The 22,097-nt window shown below is 61.4% G+C and overlaps 1 protein-coding gene across 9 annotated transcripts in view; it reads left to right on the forward strand.

Annotated features, from left to right (window-relative positions):
- The window catches only part of WNT7B (Wnt family member 7B), a 94,087-nt gene that overhangs the window by 34,484 nt on the left and 37,506 nt on the right, over positions 1-22,097 (forward strand). For 4 of the 9 annotated variants that reach the window (XM_082422440.1, XM_082422441.1, XM_082422442.1 and 1 more), the window contains exons 3-4: positions 8,955-9,226; positions 14,718-15,193. In XM_082422440.1, coding sequence (XP_082278566.1) covers positions 8,955-9,226; positions 14,718-15,193 — 748 coding nt within the window. Of the gene's footprint in view, positions 1-8,954; positions 9,227-14,717; positions 17,481-22,097 lie in introns of those variants that run through there. The other 5 variants (XM_082422446.1, XM_082422445.1, XM_082422443.1 and 2 more) reach the window with 4 other exon arrangements.

The following is a 22,097-nucleotide window of genomic DNA, read 5'->3' on the forward strand; positions in this document are numbered from 1 at the left end:
AAAGCAGCCTCTCCAGCAGGCACTCAGCAGAGCACGGGTCGCACCCCGGTGCTGGTCCAGGCCAGGCCCCCCACCCCGCCAGGATCCTAGGTCAGGATGGCAGGGGGCCTGGTGGGGCGGGGCCTCTGGGCTTCTGACCCTTCAAGTGCACAAATGGGGATTTGGGGCCTGGTGGGCCTCGAGGCATCTCTGGGCTCCCCTGCCTCCCCCCTCCCCCGGCCTCTCCACCTCGCCCCGTGTGTGCTGGGATGCAGCTCGGGCAGGGGGTGCATGCCCAGGCCCCATGACTGAGCCAAGGCTGGGACACGGGTGCTGCACTGCCCTGCTGGGGGACCCCAGGAGCTGCTGGTGTGGCCTAGGGTGTCTCCTGGCCTCCCTGGCCTCCATCTCTCCACCTGTAAACTGTGGGCAGGGGGAGGTATTCTCCCACCCCTTCTAAGTTCCTGGGAGCCTGAGGTCTGAATGGGGTGGTGGTGGGGGTCTCAGAGGAGCGGGGGAGCTCACCAGCTGGCAGTGTCCCACTGGCCAGGCCAAGGACTTGGGACGCCCACCCTGTCCCATGTCCAATGTCGGTCACAGCAGCACCCTCCAGGGGCTTTCCATCTTCATAGAATAAAATCTAATATCATCCCCACGGGCTCCCAAAGTCACCATGGAGTGGCTGTCTCTCCTGCATCAAACCACACACACGTGGCTCATTCCCTCCCTGTGGCCTTAGCATTGCTGTTCCCTCTGCCTGAACACTGTTCCCTGCGCCTTTGCATGGCTCATTCCTCTTGTCATTTAGGACTCACCTTTGGAATTCTTCTTTTTTTTTTTAAATTTTTTTCTAATTAATTAATTAATTAATTAATTAATTAATTAATTAATTTGGTTGTGTTGGGTCTTCGTTGCTGCACGCGGGCTTTCTCTAGTTGCAGCGAGCAGGGCTACTCTTTGTTGCGGTTCGGCATCCTTCTTGAGAGGGGCCCGCACTGGTCATCCTCCACCCAAGTCCCTCCCTACAGCCACCCATCCTGCTGTCCCCTCCGTGGTTCTGACCGAGGACCTCTGCCTGCACTCCCTGTGAACCCCCTCCCAAGTCCACTAGTCCCCTGGGCTGTGATGTGTTAGTCTTGTCCTGCTGTATGCTTGGCCGTAGGCTTGGGGATGGATAGGGGCTGAGGGCCTCATCCCTGGGGCCCTGGGGTTGGCCAGGAGGGCAGGCCATGCTTGGTGCTGGGATGGTAGCAGAGGAGTGAGGGAGGGAAGGGTGAGAGATGGAGTAGGGTGCCCAGGCGTGACACATGCAAGCCTGGGTCTCAGACCTGGTCAGTGAGGGGGGAGACAGACTGTGTGGTTTCCCTGTTCTGGTGGGTGCGGGGGGAGTGGTCTGAGCATGGACTCTGGGGTCCTGGGTCAGATCCCAGCTCTGTGGTCAGCCTGCCATGAGACCTTGGGCCAGTCATCTGCCTCCTTTGAGCCAAGCATCCTCACTGTGAGGTGGGGCCCCTGTGAGGGTTTAAATCGAGTAGGACAGGTTGTATGCAATCCCCTAAAACCATCAGATGCTGTATGTTTTTATAACAGCTTTATTGAGATATAACTCATATACAGTACAATTCAGGCATTTAAAGTGTACTATTCACTGGTTTTTAGTGTAGTCATAGGTTGTGCAACCATCACCATAGTCAATTTTAGAACATTTTCATCACTCCAAAAAGAAACCCTTAGCGATCATCCTCCAATCCCCCTCGCCCTTGGCAACACTCATCTGCTTTCTATCTCTGTGGATTTACCTATTCTGGACATTTCATATCAATGGAATCATACACCACGTGGCTTTTGTGTCTGGCACCTTTCACTGAACATCATGTTTTCAAGGTTCATCCATGTCGTAGCCTGTGTCAGTACTTCGTTCCTTTATATGGCTGAATAGTGTTTCATTGTGTGGAGAGACCACAATTTCTTTGTCCATTCATCCGCTGCTGGACATTTGGGTTGTTTCCTCCTTTTGGCTATTGTGAATCATGCTGCTATGAGTATTCACATACAAGTTGTCGTGTGGACACGTGTGTTCATTTCTCTTGGGTACATAGCTAGGAGAGGAATTGCGGGGTTAAATGTTAATAGTAACTCTGTATTTAACATTTTGAGGAACCTCCAAACGGTTTCCATAGTGGCTGCACCATTTTCCATTCCCGCCAGCAGTGCATGAAGGTTCTGATTTCTCCACGTCCTCGTCAGCACTTGTTAGTGTCTCTCTTTTTATTTTAGCCATCCTAGTGGGTGTGAAGTGCTGTCTCATCGTGGCTTTGATCTGCATTTCCTTGATGGCTAATGACGTTGAGCATCTTTTTTTGTGCTTAACGGACATTTTTATACCTTCTTTGGAGAAATGTCTATTCGGATCCTTTGCCCATTTTAAACTGGGTTGTTTGCCTTTTTATCACTGAATTGTAGAAAATGCTGTGTTTTTTCAAAGAGGGGCAAGTACAGGTTGGCAGAGAGGCAGGGTTTGACAGACCTGAGCTGTGTTGGCCACGAGCACAGGAGCACACACTTGCTCACACTTATAGGAACTGCATTTGTGCAAACGTAAGTCCAGGCATATGCCCAGGGACACGGGCATGGGGACACGTGCAGAGGTACACACGCATGGATGCCTAAACCTGTGTACACCCACGGAGAGCCCATGTGTGGTGTGTCCCACACGTGTGGGCATGAAGCTCAGGCCAGCGACCCTCTGTGTGCTGGGGCCAGGCCTGCCCTCCCGGGACCACGCGTGGGTCCTCTGACACGGCGACTTGGCCGTATCAGAGCAGTTATCCTTATTTTGCAAAGTGGGGACATAGAGACATAGAAAGGCCCCTTGATTGGTCCAAGGTCACCCAACTGGCCAATTTTAGGGTCTGGACTTGAACTCGAGGTCTCAGACTCTGAGCCCCTTCTCTGGGGCTTTGACCTCACCTCAGTCATTCCGGAATGTCAGGTCTGGGCTCCCCCACTTCCTGAGCCACTGTGTGACCTTGGGCAGCGTGCTGCCCCTCTCTGGGCCTCAGACTCCTTGTAGCGTAGCACTGGATGGTCCCCGAGGCCCTCCCAGCCCCTAGGTTCCGGATCCCCAGCTCCCCTTCTCAGAGGGCTCCAAGTGCCTTTCTCACCTTGCCTCCCCAGGCCTGCAGTTAATCAGGTCATTATGAGCTCAATCAGGGCTTTTTGTGGCTTTCTAAAGACAGTGTGCCAGGCCCCTCGGGATGCTAGGAAGTGGCAGTGGCTTTGAGTGGACACTGAGGAGGGGGTGTGTGTGCCTGGGGCCTGGGGAGGGCGGGCACAGCCCCCAGCTCTGCCCTGGGAGCGTGAGGGGACCTCTGTTCTGCCCAGGCCCCCGCATGACCCAGGAGCCACATCTGTCCCCTCCAGCAACTGCTCACAAAGATCTGCCTGGTCCCCAGCATCCTCATCGGGGTCAGGGTGAGGGGACGGCCGGGTGGGCTAGGCCCTGCTGACCCAGGAAGACCCCCTTTCCCTGGGAGTCAGGTCTGGCAGGCACGGAGCAGGGCAGTGGGGGGCGGTTAAGTTTGAATAACCAAGAGCAAAGAGAGAGCAGAGCTGGATGGCCCCTGAGTGGCCAGAGCCTCAGTTTACCCATGGGGCAGTGGTCCCTGAGGGCTCGGCTGTTCTGGATTCATCCAGAATAGGCGTGGAGGGGGCAGCTGGGCAGGCTGACGGGGAGGAGGCTCTGGACCGCACGGAGAGGTGCCTGGGCCTGTCCTGGAGCCCTGCACTGTACCTGGTCTTCCCTGGCCCGCTCAGTACTTGGGGATGCTGAGGGTGATGCCCATTTGTCCTGTTTGCTCTTAGAGCTGCTCCTGGGGCCGTAGGGCAAATGGGGACACAGGCTCAGAGAGGGTTTGTGACTTGCCTGGGGCCGCACAGCAGGTGTGAGAATGCAAGTCCAAGGCTTTCTTGCCTGCTTCTCCCTGAGTCTCCCCGTACCTCCCTCTCTGCTTTCCCGAAACCTCGGGCCGGGGGCCCCGCATGGCTAATGGAGCCCACCTTGACCTGTCAGGTGCCACACGCAGACTGCAGGACCCCGCTGCTGGCTCTGGTGTCTGAGGGTACAGAACCACGCTGGGACGGCTCTGGATCCCAAGAGGGGCCCCCGGGCCTCCCAAGTCCGAAGTGTACCCCCAGGACAGCTGCTGGCCCCAAACAGACCATCCACGCTGGGTGCCTTCACCCAACTCCCCACCCTCATCACCAGACAGATCTGGAGCAGCCGCTGTGCTCAGATGGCCATTACTGCTACTGCCTGGAGCAAATCACTTCCCGCCTTTGAGGCTCAGTGTTCCCACCTGCGAGACAGGTCGCATCAAGAGGATCTATTCCGTGGGTGGTCGTGGAGATAAAAGAAGGTGATGAATGTAGTGCGTCCAGCCCCAGCCCTGCTCACATGAAGACTCAGGGAATAATGCTGCAGGGTGGGCGTACCTGGGAGAATCAGACATGGATCCTACCACCACCACCCCTGCAGCCCGCGGGCACCTGGCAGGAGCCCAGAGGAGGGCCCTCACCCCAGTGGGGCTTCCGGGAGCAGGGGGCCTCCCAGCTGCGTCCAGAGCCTGGGTGAGCTGCAGACACATGGGCACACAGGCAGGGTTCCCAGCAAAGAGGGGGCCGGCGTCCACCAGGGCAGGCAGCAGGGAACCAGGCTGCTCCGATTCCAGAACAGTGGTGTGGACCAGCTGTTGGACTTGGCCAAGTGGGGCTTGATGGAGTGGTGGGTGGGACGGCTGGGGTCAGGCTTCCAGGGCTTGAGGGCATCTCTGAGGCTTGGGGAGCCATCGATGTTTGCTGGCCAAGGCGCACGGGTTCAAGGGGCTTCTTTCTAAATCTATGCACTGGCTCCTTCTCACGCTGGAGGACACGCAGGCGACACGCCAGGGATTCCAAGCCGGCCCCAGTGGTGATTTGGGGAGGGGCCTGTCTCCTCCCTCCATGTCAGGCACTCCGTGACCTGGGGCAAGTAACGAAGCATCCAGGTCTGTGACATGGGGCCACGGGGCTGTCGTGAGCATTAAATAAGGTGCATGTGCAGCGTGCGGGCGCGTGGGAACCCCTCCATCCGGGACCCCACCTCATCCTCCTCGGTTCTCCCTAGACTACAGCTCTCTCACTGCTTGCCTCCCCCTTGTCTCCATGGTGAGATGAGAGGGTTTGGCTCATTAAAAGCAAATAAAAAAGGAATTAGTGGGAGCGGCAGCCCGGTGAGTAACTGATGAGTAACCGGGTCTGAGCTGAGCTCGGGCAGAAACCAGGCGGGAGCAGAAAGGCTGGGAGGGAGGGTTCTGTGAAATGCCCTCTAAACACACCGGCCTGGCCTGGGCGCCTGCTGGCCTGCTTGGGGGCGTTAGGATGGAGGACGTGGGAGTCCCCCATCTGGCTGCTGACAGGGAGGGAAAGCGTTTGGGGAAGAAGAGGGTCACGGGCAGCGGCGGGTCCAGGGCCTCCGAGGGCACGCCACACCGTGCTCGCTTAGGCAGGGCTTGGTTGTGGCACCTTTAACGCCGTTGGCCTGGCCTCTTGGTTTGATTACACAACTGGTGGAGATTTCTAACCCCTTGCTGGGCGCCTAGCTTGTGACACGCCCACTCTGAGGCTAGCTCTACCTCCCCAGAGCTCCCAGCCAGCGTTCCCCTGCCGCGAGCGCCCCGCCGCCACTGCACGCCTGGGGTCCACAGATTGTCCAAGTGCAGCATCTCCTCCGCAAGGGGGCTGTGCACACCTCTTCTCCTGCCTCCTCCTGCCCAAGGTCACTGAGCTGCACAGGGGCCAAGCTGGGGGCAGGATGGCCTCCGGTGACCTGCGCCCCAGGCCCCGAGTCCCTCCGTCTGCCTCGCTGGGCTTTGATTCCACTGCCTGGGTTCGAGTCCTGCTTCAGCCCCTAACACCTGGTCTCATAACTTCTGTGTGCCTCAGTGTCCTCTCCTGTGAGATGGGAATAAGGATGAAACCTGCCTTGCACGACTGTCGGGACAGTTCGATGAGAACACGTGTTAAGGGTTAGAGGGGTGCTGGTGCTGTGACAGCAGGTGAGTAATGGCATGAGGAGGAGAGAAGCGCAGCTCTGCTAATCCACTTTCTAAACAGTTCCAGGACCCCACCCCTCGTGTAGCCAGAGTGAGCTCCAAGATCCAAATCCTACAGCCTCTTGCCGCAGCACCTGCACAGAAAGTGCCCTCTGCTTCATGGGACATCTCTGGCCACCCACAAGCTGGCTCCCTGGGACCTCGGCCACCTCTTTTCTTATTGCTCTTGATCTCAGACTTGCGCCAGCAACAGAAAGCCGTTTCACACCTCTGCACCTCTGCTCCTGCTCTGTGTGCACCAGGAGTGCGCACCTACTACCTACGCGCCACACAACTATACACTCACACGCTCACATACTCAGACACCGTGTACTCAGTCACACACATCACGTACACACACTCTCACGCACTCATGGGGAGTTAACTCATACTTCTTGGTAAGATTTAAGATGTCACCTCCTGCAGGAAGCCTTCCCTGACTCCACCCCCCACCCCCCCTTAGAGAGGCAGGTCAGGGCATTCTTGGAGGTTCCATGGTTCCCTGTGCCCCTCCTCGCAGAGCACTGTGGTCCCCTTCTCTCCTGGAATCCCCCCACGAGTTCACCGCTGCTCCCCCGCCCGTGCGCAAGCTTGTCGCAGGCCCTGCTGGGCTTGGGTGACACCAAACCAACAGCGAGGAGTTCAGTAACCCACTTCGCACCATCCTCTCCCTGTCCCTGTGTCTATCTGGTGCTCCCGGCTGGTGGCCTGGACGGTGCAGGGACCAGGGCTCCTCGGTGATCCTCCAAGAGCCACTCACTGTGCTGAGAGAGGCTTCTTACAGAGCGGTGGCAGCAGAGCGGTCCCCGCGCGGGAGGTGGGAAGTGTGGGCAGGAAGGGCCCACCCAGGAGGAGGGGGTGGATGTCCAGCAAGGCCCTGGGAGGGCAGTGCCGCCCTGTGCCCTTTGCAGACCCTGATCTTTCTGGGGAGGAAGGGATGCCCGACACCACCTTCCCGTCAGCTCTTCTCAGAGGATGGAAGTTTCCAGGAAGCTATGGCCCCCTCCGAGACAGCAGAGGCCAACCAAAGCCTCCTCTGCCCTGGGCCCCTGCGACCAGAAGATCTCACCCTGCTTCTCATCCTGAATGGGAGAAACCCCAGGAACAGGGACCCCAGATAAATGAGGCCCCCAGGGAACAGGGACCCCACCGAGGGTGAGACCCCCAGGGTAGAGGAACTCACTGAGGATGAAGACCACCCGGGGACAGGGACCCCCCACCCAGGGTGGGCCCCTCCACCCTGGAGACAGGGACCTCCCTGAGGGTAAGCCCCCCAGGGGAACAGGGACCCCATCTAGGTGAGCCCCCCTCAGCTGGTTGGTGGGTGAGGAGGTGGACCCCAGAGCACATAGTCAGCGCCCAGCACAGGGCTGGGCATGCAGCTGGTGCTCAATGGATGTTTGTGGAATGGGCCTAACTTGACCCTCCACCCTCTCTCAGTCTGGGGGGATGACGCCAGCCCCCAACAATAGGGACGGCACCAAGCACACAGAGGGGCACGCTGCTGCTCGCGGGGCACAAACACAGGGCTTGTGCAAGGTTGGGGTGGTGGGTTTCCAGCGGCCACACCTCGCTATTGCTGAGGGCACTGCGATTCCCGCTCAGCAGAGCTCGGCTTTGGTCCAGGTGACATCACTGAGCTCTGTACCCATAGTGGCAGGTGCTGGGGACCACACAGAGCCGGCCGTGGCCCGCAGGGAGCCTCTGTGCTCGTGGGCAAGGTGAGAAGGGCTCAAGAGACTGGGGCCAGGACGGCAGGATGCACAGGCTGGGGGCTGTGGAAAATAAAGAATGAGAGCTGGATCCGCTCATCTGAGGGGCCTTTGACCCGTGTGGAGCTGGCAAGTCCCAGTGGTAGGGCTAACCAGGAGGACAGTGTCGAGAGCAATGAGAGCGTCAGACCTGCCACTGAGGGAGATAGGGCAGCCCGGGCTCCCTTCTGGCTGGTGGTCTGGGAAGGCTGCCTGGAGGAGGCATTGGAACTGGCCTTGGAAAGTTGTTAAAATTTGGGCATGAAGGGGGAGGAAATTACACCGAAAAGACCACGAACCCTCCAGGAGCATGTGCGCAGCACCGGATTTGAGTTGTTCTGGGTGGCGGATGGGGAGAGGGGGCTGGGGGTCCAGCTGGACATGGACTTCAGGCTTGGACGGCAGGCCTTCCCTTCTCAGCTCAGGCAGAGGAGAGGGAGGGAAAGTGTGGGGGGGCGGTGCAGAGCTGCACTTTGTGCCTGCCTGGAGGGTGGCTGGCGGGTGAGGGAGGTCGGGAGGACCGGCACCCGAGTGTGGCAGTTCAGAGGCCCCTGAAGCAGGCAGGGGTGTTGGAGGAGAAGGGAGATTCAGGAGGCCAGGGCCTGGTGATGGGGTGACAGTGGGTGGTTAGAGAGAGAGACAGACAGACGGCAGCAAAGGGCCCTGGTGCCGCTCTGAGCTGGGGCAAGTCTGTCTGGCTCCTGGTTGGCACGGTGGGTGCCCCCAAAAAGGATCAGCACAAGTGGCTGATTCATGACGAGCAGCGCTGGGAGGCTGACAGAGGCACAGACCCCAAACATCCCCTCCCAGGCGACCCCCCACTGCTGTCTCCCAGGAGGAAACTGGGCCCCTCCAGCCCAGGCTTTCGGGACAGGAAGAGAAGTGTCTTACATGCTGGTGGCAGGGCCGTGGCATGCATCGAGGGGTTCTAGCAGCCCCACTTTGCTGAGTGAGAAGCTCAGAGAGGCTAAGGGCTGAGCCCAGGGTCACACAGCCGGCCGGCAACAGGACCAGGGCCCAGCACTGGGTCCCCTGAGCCCACCGGGCCGGGACCTGCGCGGCTTCACCGTCCGCACCCGTCCCCTCCCCGCAGGGAGCCGTGAGGCCGCCTTCACATACGCCATCACCGCAGCCGGCGTGGCTCACGCCGTCACCGCCGCCTGCAGCCAGGGCAACCTGAGCAACTGCGGGTGCGACCGCGAGAAGCAGGGCTACTACAACCAGGCCGAGGGCTGGAAGTGGGGCGGCTGCTCCGCCGACGTGCGCTACGGCATCGACTTCTCCCGGCGCTTCGTGGACGCCCGCGAGATCAAGAAAAACGCGAGGCGCCTCATGAACCTGCACAACAATGAGGCGGGCAGGAAGGTAGGGCGGGCACTGGGCGGGCACTGGGCGGGGCGGGGCGAGCAGTGGGCGGGGCGGTGCGGGGCGGGCAGGCCTGGGTCAGGCGTGACGGCCGCGTTACCCAGGGACGGTGTGGACCTCTCGGAGCTTTGCGCTCCTCTCCTAGCGGGGGGAGTTGGTGAACTGAACCCTGAAAGTGCGGGGTGGGTAGTGCTGAGCACAGGCCGTCACTTCTGTCCGTCCCAGCGGCCCGAAGAGGTGGGCCTTACTGTTCCCATTACAGAGGTTTGAAAACTGAGGCTGGGAGTGAAGTGATGCCCGCGGCCCCCAGCTGGAGGGCGGTAGGGGTGAGACAGGGACCCTGTTTGCACACAAGGCGAGAGCCGGGCCTGGCCTGGGACCCAAGGGTGAGGGGAGGCCCCTGGGCCACAGTCCATGTCCCTGCCCTGCTCTTAGAGGGGTCATGCCAATATACGAGGAAAGGCTTCCCGGAGGAGGCGGCCTTTGGCTCAAATTGCTGTGAGAGACTGGAGGAAGGGGTGTTCCCAGGAAGCAGGAACGGAAGGGCAGAAACTGAGCTGGGGGCTCTTGGGCAGCCAGCTTCATGCGTGGTGCGGGACGCAGAGTGGTGGGTGATAACCGAGGACATTCAAGCCGGGACGCACTGGGGAAGAAGTCAGGGCGAGTCCAGCCCCGCCCCTGGGAGATGAGGGCCCCAGATACTGGGCTGGGAGGAGCGGCCGCCATGGCGGCAAGATGGCCCGAGATAGGGTAGCCAGCCAAGCGGAACGCCTCTGGGTCTGGCTCTGCAGCCCGGGGGGCTGCACCCAGGGCGCCAGGGCCTGAGGGGCTCTGCAGGCTAGGGACGACTTGCCTTTCCAGGCAAAGAGTTGAAAATGCCCTCTGCCCCAGGGCCCAGAGCTGAGCTCATTCACTCTCGCTGCCCCTTCTGTGTGCCAGGTGTTATGCTGGGTGCAGGGAGGAGTGAGACATAGCCTTGGCCGTGGGAGCTCCCACAGCTCCAAATGGGTCCACATGAGGGGAGCAGGGGCCGCACCCAGAAACAGTGAGAGCCCAGGGACCTGAGGGAGGGGTAGCAGTAGCTTCCGGGAGGCAGTGGTGTCCACGTGAGGCCTTGAAGGACGTACCGGAGCCGAGAAGAGCAGAGGCAGAAGGAGCTGGCACTTGTGAGGGGTGGGAGTGGGGGAGGGGTGGGGGAGGGGGTACTGCAGATGGTTCCGGCTGGTGGGAGCACGAGGGGTGGTGACACAGGGCCTGAGAAGTAAGCAGGGACCGGCCCACAATGGGCCTTGAACGCCAGGCCCAGGGTTTGACTTCATCCTGTAGATGCAGAGGTTGCCATGCAGCAGGTGGTTATTAAATTATTGTCAGATGAACACATGAATGAAGAAATGAGTGACAGCCTTTGTTTCCAAGGAGCTCACAGACAGCACGTAGGCCCCATTCTCTAGGCACAGGCAAACAGTGATCTGGGTCTGGGAGGGCAGAGGAAGGAGCGATTCACTTACATGGAGGCACCAGGAGGGCTCCCTGGAGGAGGAGGTGTGTCTGAACTCTCAACTGAACCAGCCTTTGAGCCTCTGCGGTGGCTTAGGTCTTGAGCAGGGGCTTTCCCACACCCCTGGGAGGACGGTCTCACTGTCTCCATTTTACATATGGGGACTCGGTGGCAGCAGGGGGTGGGTGGGAGGGGGTCCTGCCAATTGACAGGTGATGAAAAGACATAAGGGAAATGGAGGCTGGCAGGATTGGGGCCCCAGGGAGACAGGAGGCATGACAACAAGGAGGCTGGTGAAGGGGCCCGGTCCTGCTCAGGGGGATGAGGATGGAAGAGGGTCAGCATGGTGGGGGTTTTGGACTGGGGTGAAGCCATGAACCGGGAAGCCATGAACTGAGGAGAAGGAGATTGTCAGGGGCGGGGAGAGCAGATGGGCAGTGCGAGGGCCCGTCAGGGACAGGGCAGCCCCAGGAAAGGCCTCTAAAGTGGTCAGCAGCCGGGATTCTCCTGCCAGCGCTATCCCCAGCTGTCTGTGAGGCCCTGGCTGGCCTGGTCCTTCTGCTGAGTCAGTCTTCCCATCCGCACAGTGGGTGTAATGCACCTTGTGCCCCTCCCCCACTGCCTCTCCAACAGCCTCGACCCTGTGGGGCTACGCAGCGTGTGTGTGGTCTGAGCCCTTGGAAGAGGCCAACGGTGGTGGCCACACAGTGTCCCCGGGGGCTGATCATGGTGGTAGGGGGGGTGGGTGTGGCTTTTGAGGCTTCCTAGAGAACTGAGTCCAGACCTTCACTGGTCATCCCAGTGCTGGGGCACCCTGGCCCCATTATAGAGAGGCCAGGCCCACCCCCCCGCCCCCTCAGGGCCACGGAGTTCAGCAAGTCACGTGGAGAGGAAGCTGATGATGCCACAGCGAAGTCCCCCAAACTGCGTGGCTTAGAGCAAGAGAAATTGGTTCTCTCATAGAGCCAGAGGGCCTAAATCAAGGTGTCGGCAGGGCCGAGCTCCCACCAAGGCTCCAGGGAAAGACCCTTCCTGCCTCTTCCAGCTCCTGGTGGCCCCAGGTGCTCCTTGGCTTGTGGCCGCATCATCCAGTCTCTGCCTCTGTCTTCACAGGGCCCCTCCTCTGTGTCTGTGTTCCCTCCTCTTCTGTCTCTTATAAGGACACGTGTCCTTGGACTTAGGGCCCACCCTGAACCAGGACGATCTCATCTCGAGTCTTACTTACATCTGCAAAGTTCCTATCTCCAAATAAGGTCACCTTCTGAGGTTCTGAGTGGACATGAATTTGGGGGGGACACTCTTTTAGCCCACCCCAGACCGGCACATGGCCCACCGCCTCCCTGGTGGGCCAGGGCTGGACAAGCTGAGCGTGGAGACCTGCTCAACTCAGGGCTCCCTCAGGACTACGGTCCATCAACCCTGTGACTCCCCCGAACTTGACAGTAACTAAGCACTGTCCCCAGAGTGTGGGCCATCCCTTATTCTGTAAAGAATCCCGGTCAGCCCTTTTCTGGAGCTCCCCCATCCACCCCCTCCACTACCTAGGGTGGTGGGGCAGGGGTGAGGCCCAGGGGAGGGGCCCTGCTCTGCCGCCAGCTCCTCTAGGCAGGGTGGGTCACTCTGCACCCTCCCAGGTGGTCTCCTGGGGCAGCGGGACTGGCGCCACCGTCACTGTCGCTCTTATCGTGAGGGCACTGGAGACTGAAACAGCACATTCTTGAATCCTGTGATCACGTCCCAGGAGAGGCTCAGGCCCAGGGGACCCAGCCAAGCGAGGCTTCAGCCCCTTGCTCTGCAAACAGCTGCCCAATCGGCTTCATCTGCTGACTGTCACACAGGATCTGGCCACACAGGATCTGAACGTGGAGGGAAGGGGTGGAGGGAAGGGGCTCGGGGCAGGTGGCAGAGCGAGGTGTGGGGCAGTTGTTCAGCAGCCGAAGTGGGCATACCGATGGCAGTTAAGCCTGGACCACCTGGCCTGCACAAATGCTAGCCTGGACACCCCTGCCAGGTCTCTGGCCGTCGCCACCTGTCTGAGGAGGCACCTCCTGGGTCAGCAGCCTGGGGTGGGGTGAGCTGCTCCCCAGGCTGGGGGCTCTGAGAGGGCTATGAATCTGGTCAGCTCCTGGCCCGGGGGCATCACGGCAGGCAGTGTGGCCAGGGCAGGGGAAGCTTCCCAGCCTTGAAGGGTAGATTAATGGAGGGAGGGGCTTTTGGGGGAAGGGGATGGTCCAAGCAAAGATGAACATGGGGCGGGGTTGAAGGAGGGAAAGGAGAGGTCTGAATGGGATGAAGGGGAGACGGGGGAGGGGCAGGACGCAGAGAAGAGGTCCAGATATACTTTTCCGGGGTGGAGGTCCCACCCTTCACCCAGACACCCAGACCCCCAGACCCAACTTCTGGCCAGTGCCTTCCACCCAAACACCCCACGGCACAGTCACCAAGCCCTGCAATTCCAGTTCTGAATATTCCGCAAACCTGGCCCCTTCCCCTCCTCTGGGTACTGGGGCCCGCCCCGCCTCGGCCCTCCCATGCTGGAGCATCACCCTTCCCTCTCCTTCCTCCTCCCTCTTCCCCAGCTTCTCCTGGCTCCACCCCAGAACACCATCCACACAGGAGCAGAGAGCCTCACCCCCCCAAACTCCAGGCCACCAGCCTCACGTCATGTTCACTTGGGCCGAATCTTCCCTTCCTTGCTTGCGCTGTACCCCTCCTGGCTCACCCCTCCTCTTTGTCTCATGAGCTCCTACTCCTCCATCAACACCTAGTACAGGCACCACCTACTCCAGGAAGCCCCCCACCCTAGGCAGCCTCCCCCTCTCACAGCCCCTGCACTTTGCTGCTTTGTGTGTCAGTTTCCTCCTGTTTCCCACCTGGACCGTGAGCCCCGGGGTTCCTCGCCTTGGTCCAGGGCCCCATGTGGTCAGGGCAGGGAAAGTGAGTGGGCAGTAGCCGACACCGTGGATGTTTCTCTCTTTCTTTCATTTGTTCATTCATTCATTCATTCACTGAGGGTCAGGGCTGGGGTTCTGGACCAGGGGGCAGAGGGTGGCCAAGACCCTGTAGGGCTGGGCTGTCACAATGAGGCCAGCGGGAGCCCGGACAGCTGACAAATGGCCCTTGTGCAGTCGTGGGGCGGCAGCTAATGATTCCCCATCTTTAATCAGGCCTGGCTGGCAGGGCCTTTTCGATCCGGGTAAATGAGTGCCTGGGGTCAGGGCTGGCTCTGGGAATTGGCTTTCCAGGGCCAAGGAGGGAGGCCCAAGGAAAACACGGCTGCACCCATCACGGGCCCTCGGGGAGCGGGAGAGAAAGAACAACACTGGTCGGAGGGCGGCTTCCCAGCAGACAGCACGCCCGGGTCTCACTGATCCATGCACTCACCTCCCGCCCGCCCCCACTCTGTCCTTCAGCAAAGGTGTACAGAGCTCCGTGTGCGTGCCAGGCTTTCACTGAACGGCCACTTATTAAGCGCCGACTGCATGCCACGGCCTACACCAGGCACGAGGGTGCGTAGTGGAAGAGACAGGGGTGGGGGATCCACACTTATTAAGCACCTGCTGTTGCTGGACCTGGTACCAACGAGAGGTGCCTCCTCCAGCCTGGATGGGTGCATGCACCAACTTCTCCACCTGCCGCTCTGTGACTGGCAGGGAGTCCCACGGCCCCCTGAGCCTCAGTTTCCTCATCAGTGCATTGACCTGCAGCTCCCGTAAGAATTTAGTGAAACACATTTGATAAATGTACGCCATGCTCTGCCGAGTTCTGAATATTCTCACTGGACCCTCACAAGGCCCTATGCGGTAGGGACCTATGGTCAGTAGCCCCATTTAATGGATGAGGAGACTGAGGCTCTGGGAGGAGGAAACACTGACCGTGTGGTCACACAGCAGGAGGTGGGGAGCCGGGTCCAGGTCTGGAGGAGGCCAGGGTGGGAGGGAGTGGGGAGGCCCCGGCCCTCCACCCACACTGAGCCTGCCTCGTGGCCCGCAGGTCCTGGAGGAGCGCATGAAGCTGGAGTGCAAGTGCCACGGCGTGTCAGGCTCGTGCACCACCAAGACGTGCTGGACCACGCTGCCCAAGTTCCGCGAGGTGGGCCACCTGCTCAAGGAGAAGTACAACGTGGCGGTGCAGGTGGAGGTGGTGCGGGCCAGCCGCCTGCGGCAGCCCACCTTCCTGCGCATCAAGCAGCTGCGCAGCTACCAGAAGCCCATGGAGACGGACCTGGTGTACATCGAGAAGTCGCCCAACTACTGCGAGGAGGACGCGGCCACGGGCAGCGTGGGCACCCAGGGCCGCCTGTGCAACCGCACCTCGCCCGGCGCGGATGGCTGCGACACCATGTGCTGCGGCCGCGGCTACAACACCCACCAGTACACCAAGGTCTGGCAGTGCAACTGCAAGTTCCACTGGTGCTGCTTCGTCAAGTGCAACACGTGCAGCGAGCGCACCGAGGTCTTCACCTGCAAGTGAGCGGCTCCTCCCCGCCCCTCGGCCCCGCCCCCCCGCCCCGCGGCCCCGCCCGCGGCGTTTTGCACTTGTGCTCCCGGCAGGGCCCGCGGGCAGAGGTGGGTGGAGAAGGTGGGAGCTCCGCGGGCGGGCGGGTGCGGCAGAGCTCCCCCAGGGCCGGTCACCCTCTCCTTGCCCCCCAGGGGCTCCCTCCTGCCATTCCTGTCCCCTCCCGTGGCAGAACAGTGCCCATCACCTGGCCCAGAGGGTGAGGCCAATGGCATGAGTGTCCCCGAGGGGCCCAGTGAATTTCTTTTCTTTTCTCCGGGAGAGTGAACCCCAAGGACACCCACATACCCCGGAAAGCAAAGCGACAAGACTCTGAGTGTCCTCCCCTGCCTGGTGGTATGGACACGGGAAGACTGTCCCAGGCCGCCTCAGTCACTGGGCTCCAGGGCGGTTTGGGCAAATGCTGACAAAAATTATTTATGTTTTCTTAGTATCAGAAGAGGATTTTAGCACTAAGGCATAGCCGGTCCTAACTCCATACTCTGTGTTAGCTCATCCCCTTGCTGCCCTCTGCTTCCTCTTCTGGCCCCTGGGTACCCCCGGGAGCATCCCCGTGTATGGCCCTGTCCCTGGGGAGGTGGCGGTGCATGTGGTCCCCATGTGAGCTGGGCAGGGGCTTGGTGGCTGACATGGCCAAGATGGCCTCTGAGCAGAGCCACGGACAGGGACCTCTGGCCCTTTCTTTCCTTCTTTTGAAAATCAGCTCTAGCACATCGAGATGTCACCCACGTCAGGTTCCAGGGGTGCTGCATCCCCTCCCTAATGCTGTTGCCCTTCCGGTCCCCTGCCAGCCTGACACCCCCTAGTTTACAGAGCCCCCTCCCACCCTGGAACCAGCCGGACCCCCAGGACAGCACTGTGCCGGGGCAAGCTGGTGGGAAGGGGGATAGTTCAGGGGTGTTTGCCTTATTTGACAGATGGGGACACTGAGGCCCAGAATGGCTCAAGCACTAGCCAGAGACCCTAAGGCCGTGAGTGGAGGCTCCCGCCTTGGCTCAGGCTTCCTGACCCTGAAGGACGCGTTCTGGGGATGCCCAGGGTGAGGGGCAGCCCCCAGGCCTTGAAAAATCTGGCCGCGCTCTTCCCCCCGCTGCCAGCCTCACTGGGGTCCACGCCCCGCCTCGAGGTGCCTTTGAGAGTTTCTCCTGTGGTCTTCTTGCCCGGTCCTGGTCCTTTCGCCCTGGCCCCGATGCTGAGAAAACTCGGATAGGGCGTTGCTCCGCTGGGTTCCCACCTGCTGTGCCAGCAGATGCCTGCCCTCCAGACACTCCCCCGTGGTCCCCGTACCACGCAGACCCTCCCTTGAGGTCCGAATCACCCCGAAACCTGGGAGACGGGCATGGAAAGGGGTCCTGCTTGGTTTTAAACTGTGTGTGGGGTAGGGAGAGATTGGGGGCTGGGGACTTGGCACTGGACGTGTCCTCTGGCAATATTCCCACCCACCTTGGGGAGACTGAGGCACAACTTGTCCGGGCCCAGAAAGGCTGGTGTGCACCTGCTTCTGGCGCACCACTGCCCATGCACTTGTCCCTGCTCTGAATTTAGGGTGTTTTCTCGCAGAAACCCGTGGAAATGTGTCTTCAGGCTACTGACCAGCCAAGTGGGCCGGACATTAGCCTGGGGTGAGTGACCCTGGGCCCTGGCCCTGGCGTCCACCCTGCCTGCCCCGATGATGCCAGGATGCTCCACCAACAGCGGCTGTCCTGGGAGCTTCCAGGCCACTGTGAATGCCCCCCAGTCCCCTTCCCCCCCATCCCAGGTCCCAGGACACCCCCGAGTCCACAGGCCTAGCATCTTCTGCCAAGGAACCTGGTTAACTTATATTGTTATATAGCGTCGAAATGTCTATAGTGTCTTTTAAATTATTGTGACCTACACTGGGTACTGGGGGGCAGGGGGGATGGCCGCGCTGTCCCCGAGCCAGGCTCCTCCTTCTGCTTGAAACAGACCCTTGGACCCTTGGGGCCCCTGATGCCACCAAGTCATGAGCACTGTCCCTCGGCTACGAGCTGCTGCCACCGAGACCCCGCCGTCCCCTAGCAGTCTGTCAGCAGCAGCCCTTCCCTTGGGTGGGGGTGGGGTGTCAGCGTGGCCCAGGAAGGGACGGTGGTGGCCGAGGTCCTGCGTGTCTCCGCAGTGCCCTCACTTCAGGAGAGCCGCGGGGGTTCTGATGGGCTGTGTCTGGCCTCCCCGCGAGGGGAGCGCTCGGCTCCAATAAAGCTGGAATCAGAGAAGTGAGTGTGCGGAGTCTCTGCAGCTCTTGCTCCGGGGGTGGGGAGACGCCTGAGCTGCCCACCGAGGACGAGCCCCGCTCCCCGTCAGCCCGCATGCGGCCCCCGCTTCTGACTCCCTCGACCCTCTGTGTGGGCTGGGCTGGCGCCGTGCGAGGGGAGGGGCTTGTCGTGCCGAACCCTCCAGGAACCTTTAGCCTGTCCGCATCTGGCAAGGGCCACTGGTGAGAGCTGGACACAGACTCAGGCCTCCCTAGACAGCCTGGGTCAGGCCGCAGGGACAGGAGGGCCGGGGCCCGGTGCCGAGCCGACTCGGGCTGGGGGGCTGTGTGCTGCTCTCAGGAGAAGCGGGGGCCTGGGGGTGGGTGACCCGCAGCCAGGAGGCCCTGGGCCCATCTGACTCCCTCGGTGCCTCCTTCCCCTTCCGACCCCAGGAGGGGTCTGTCCCCAGGGTCCCCGCAGGTCTGTCCAGTGGTATCTGGTGGGTTTTGACTCCAGTGTCCCCCTGGGGTGCTCCTGGCCCTCTCCAGGTGTGGGAAGGCAGTCCAAGGTCCCTGGGAGCTCAGCGGCCCCTGGCTGGCCACCAGGCCTTGCTGCTTCTCCCCAGGGGCCCGGCCTCCGCCCGCGGTAACTAACCGTGTGAGCAGGGAGGATGAATGGCATTCCTGCTGAGGGCCGGAAGGCATGCGGTGGGGCCGGTTTGGCCACTGCCCGCTGTCCCAGCAGCCTGGCATCAGGCAGAACCGCTGATCAAACAGCCCCCGTCTGCCTGGGTACCCACAGAGCCTGGCCCCAGACCCAGATCCCTGCGGAGGGGCCACCAGGTGGGCTTTTGGAGGAGGACGCGCCCCTCCAGGGGGAGACAGGAGAGCGCCCTGGGTCTGGAGTCCAAGTCCTGTCCCTCCCGCCCCCCAACCCGGGGCACGGCAGCCTGTGGTGCGCCCCCCCCCCCCCCGAGAAGACCTCAGTTTCCCCATGTGGCAGCCGGAGGTGGCCGGGGCCAGGACTCGGGGGTCAACAGGCTTTGTGGGGCCTGAGCCAGGCCTGGGCCGGGGGGTTGGGGGGTGGTTGGCAGGGGGCCCCTGCTCCCCACAAGACGGTAAGCAAATCCGCGGTGGCGGCTGCAGCGGAACGCCAGGGTCCGGCTACTCCCACAGGGCCAGGAATGAGGAAAGAGCTCCGAGAATGCCACGGCCCTGGTGCCCAGACTGTACTTATTTCTTGGCTACAGTTCAACCCCAGCCCCGGCCTCCCAGGGCCGCCCAGCACATCCTCCAAGGGGCCCTGCCCGAGGCTTCGAGCCCACACTGCCTGGCCCAGCCTGGGGGCCCCCCTGACCCTCAGCCCCAGGCTCCACCTCTGAGGCTACTATTTCAGAAGCATTTCCCCAGGCGGCCCTGCACCCCCAGCACAGTGGCTCATTGCCCCCAGAGTGACACCTGTGCCCCCGTGGCTCTGGCCCGTCTCTCTCTGCTGGCCCCGGGCGTGCCGGGTGCCATCCTGCCTCTGAATTTGCCTGGGATGCACCTTCCCCAGGCTTGCCTTCCCTCTGTGCCCGAGAGAGCACGGAATCACCGAGGCAGGAGCGGTCATGTGGGCTTCCCTGAGTAGGATTTGGGGACACTAGCAGGGGGAGCCTGAAGTTTTGGGCGCACGTCTCCATCACCCATTCATTCATTCATTCACATGTTCATTCACTCATTCAGGCTTGCTGGAGGCCAGGCCCTGGTCTGGCCCCGGGGGGAGGGGTGTTTCAAGCCTGGCCTTGACCTCCAGGGGCTCCAGGTCTTCGCTCCACTCCTGCCTTAAGCAGGCAGCCCATTCTGGGGGTGCAACTGCGGACTGATGCAGCCCGAGAGACGGAAAGCGCTTTGGACTGGCTCTTCCACACCTCTGAGCCTCAATTTCCCCCTCTGTAGAATGGACACAGAGGAGCCAGCTCTGTCCAGCCAGGCTGGGGTTTCCTCTTTCTCTGTCTGGAGGACACTCCTGCCCACACTTTGCTCTCAGGCCGAGCTTTTTCATTGAGGTCTCTCACGCTATTTCCCCTACAGTCTGTCCACTCAGCTGCTGTCTAGTGGCCAGAGCTCACAGGGGGCCCTGTGGCCATGGTGCACAGAGGCTCTCTCCTTGCTGTGGCCTTTGAAGTCCTTCCTGACCCTCTGTCTCATCTCCTACAGCCCGAGGCCCCCCACACAAAGCCCCCGGCCCTGCCAGCAAGCTTCCCCTCCCCAGAGCTGCCCCCTGCCCCTGCCCAGCCTTTGCTCCAGCTGTACCTTCTGCAAGGGATGCTCTTTCTTCTACCATCCCTTGCCCACACCCCTCTTCCCTATAATGCCCCCCCTTCCCCAACAAGCTCGCTGGGGCTTCTGTCCTCCCTCACCCTCCATCTCGGCTCTTGCCCTCATGGGCAGAGGTCTCATTGCTGGGACAACCCCCCGCCCCCAGCAGGCTGAGGGCCCTTGGAAGTGAGCAGGCCTGTGGAATACTGAATAGCGCCCTCCACCACGCCAGCCGCTGGGTCTGGTCCACGGTTACCCATAACCTTCACAACACCCCTTTCCCAGATAGGTCAGTGCTAACTCTATTTTATAGATAGGAAAACTGAGGCACAGAGAATACAGTATTCTGTCCAAGGTCATCCAGCTGGTGAGAGGCAGAACCGGGGTTTGAACTCAGGTGTCTTCTGGCATCTTACTTCCACCCAATTCATATGCCAACTCCCACGAGGGGAAACTGAGGCCCCGGGGCTTTGTCCAAGGCCTCACAGAGATGAGTGGGAAGAGAATGGCTGAGGCAGGTCTCAGGGAGGAGATGACAGCAACTCACTCTTCACCGAGCACAGAACAGGGAAGACAGGGCTAAAAAGCAGCAAGCAGGATCTGGGTTAGATACGTGGGTGAACTTCATAACTCCTAGAGCCGGGAGGTGGGGAGGGGTCAGGAGGGCCGGTTGTGGGCCTGGTGAAGGGAAAAGGGGCAGGTGACCTGGGTTGGGTGGGCCTGGGGCGGCAGAGCTGTGGTCTAGGGGGCCCGAGGGGCCCAGGAGGGGGACGAGAGGTGAGTGGGGACTGAAGCTCCTGACACTCAGGCAAACGGGAAGTTGTGAGGTCCCCTGAGCAGAGCACGTCCCCCAGGAGGCATGGCGCTGGGGCAGGGCCCCCGGGAGCCAGGAGGTTCAGCTGAACATGACCTTGGACCTCACCTGCTGCCGTCCCTGCCCTTCCTTCCTCTTGGTCGGAGCTTGCGCCCACCTTCCTTCTCTGATGCCCCCGCCTGCTCATCAGGTCCTTGGTCTTGGAGGACCTGGGGACTCAGCTGCGTGACCTGGGCACCCCAGGACTCTTGGGAATCAGAACTTGTAGGTCTCAGAGCACCCAGGGAGTCGCAGGCCTGGCACCCACAGCAGTGCCCAGCAGAGGTCTGGGAGGTGGGCAGGTGGTCCACCAAATGCACTGGTGAAGGGGGTTCAGGGCCCACCTGCAGCCTCCCCTGGGCGGGCACTGCTCCTAGGGCGCCAGGGGTGAGCAGCGCCCGGACCAGAGCTGCCTGGCCAGCACCCCCAGGCTGGCCTGTCCTCCTGTGGGCTACATTCCTCTCTGAGCACAGCTGGAAGCCTGCAGCCACCTGGGATGCTGTAGAACGGCTGCCCCCGCAGCCTCGCAAGGAAGCAGCCAGATGCAGGCCGCGTAGGCCCAGGATCAGGAGTCCTCTTACTCCACCTGCAGGCAGAGGCCAGTGGCCGGCCGGGCAGCCAGGCTGAGACGCCCTCCAGGTGCTGGACACAGGTGGCCTTGCTCGTCCCCCGTGGGTGGCCAGCCCACCCACCCTGAGGCCCAAGGGTGGCCTCTAGGACTCCACTCCTTCCAGACTAGCCTAGTGTGGGGTCTCGCTGGTAACGCTGGGCGGGACTCCCGTGGAGGCCTCTCCAGGGGTCTGCAGCTCGGGAAGCTGCCCGCCTGAGCTGCCGGAGCTGGGCCGCAGCTGGGGCCACTCTGCTGCTCCGCCGGGTACTGCGTCCCCCCAGCCCCAGAGTGGGCTGGGGGGCTTTGCCCAAGTCCCTCCCCTGGTTTCTGGCTCAAAGCCTCACTTCTGGTTCCCGAGCCCCTCTTTTTCTACCAAGCAGGACGGGCTGCTGGTGCATCCACCCCTCCCCACATTCCTTTGTCCCCTCATCCATCACCGCTCATCTCCTCGGGGCCCGGAGCTTGGCTGGGCATGGTGGGGTCCCAGAAATGAGTCTGAAATGAGGTCCTCCCTTAAAAGCCCCAGGCCAGGATGGGGGACAGAAGGATGAACAACAGGTGCCTTCAGTGCCCCCCGGCCCCCAGCCCGCCATCCGTCCCCGAGGCTGCAGCGGAGGGAGGAGGGGCTGGGAGTGCAGAGGAGCAGGGAACCGACCTGGGGCGGGGGTGGGGGGGCGGCGGGACAGTGGAGTTGTCGGTAAAGCTTCCCAGAGGAGCGGCCTCTAGGCTGAGGCCTCAAAGGAAAGGAAGGAAAGGGGGGGTCGGGAGGGAGGCAGGAGGAAAAGAGATGCTTCAGGGTCAGCAACGGAGGTGAGTGAGGGTCTAGGGGGGGACCCAGAGCATGGAGTGTACGGGGGCTGGGTAGTGGGGAGAGTGGAG

Source organism: Balaenoptera physalus (genome assembly GCF_965194825.1).
Source record: "Balaenoptera physalus genome assembly, chromosome: 13".
Lineage (NCBI taxonomy): Eukaryota > Metazoa > Chordata > Mammalia > Artiodactyla > Balaenopteridae > Balaenoptera > Balaenoptera physalus.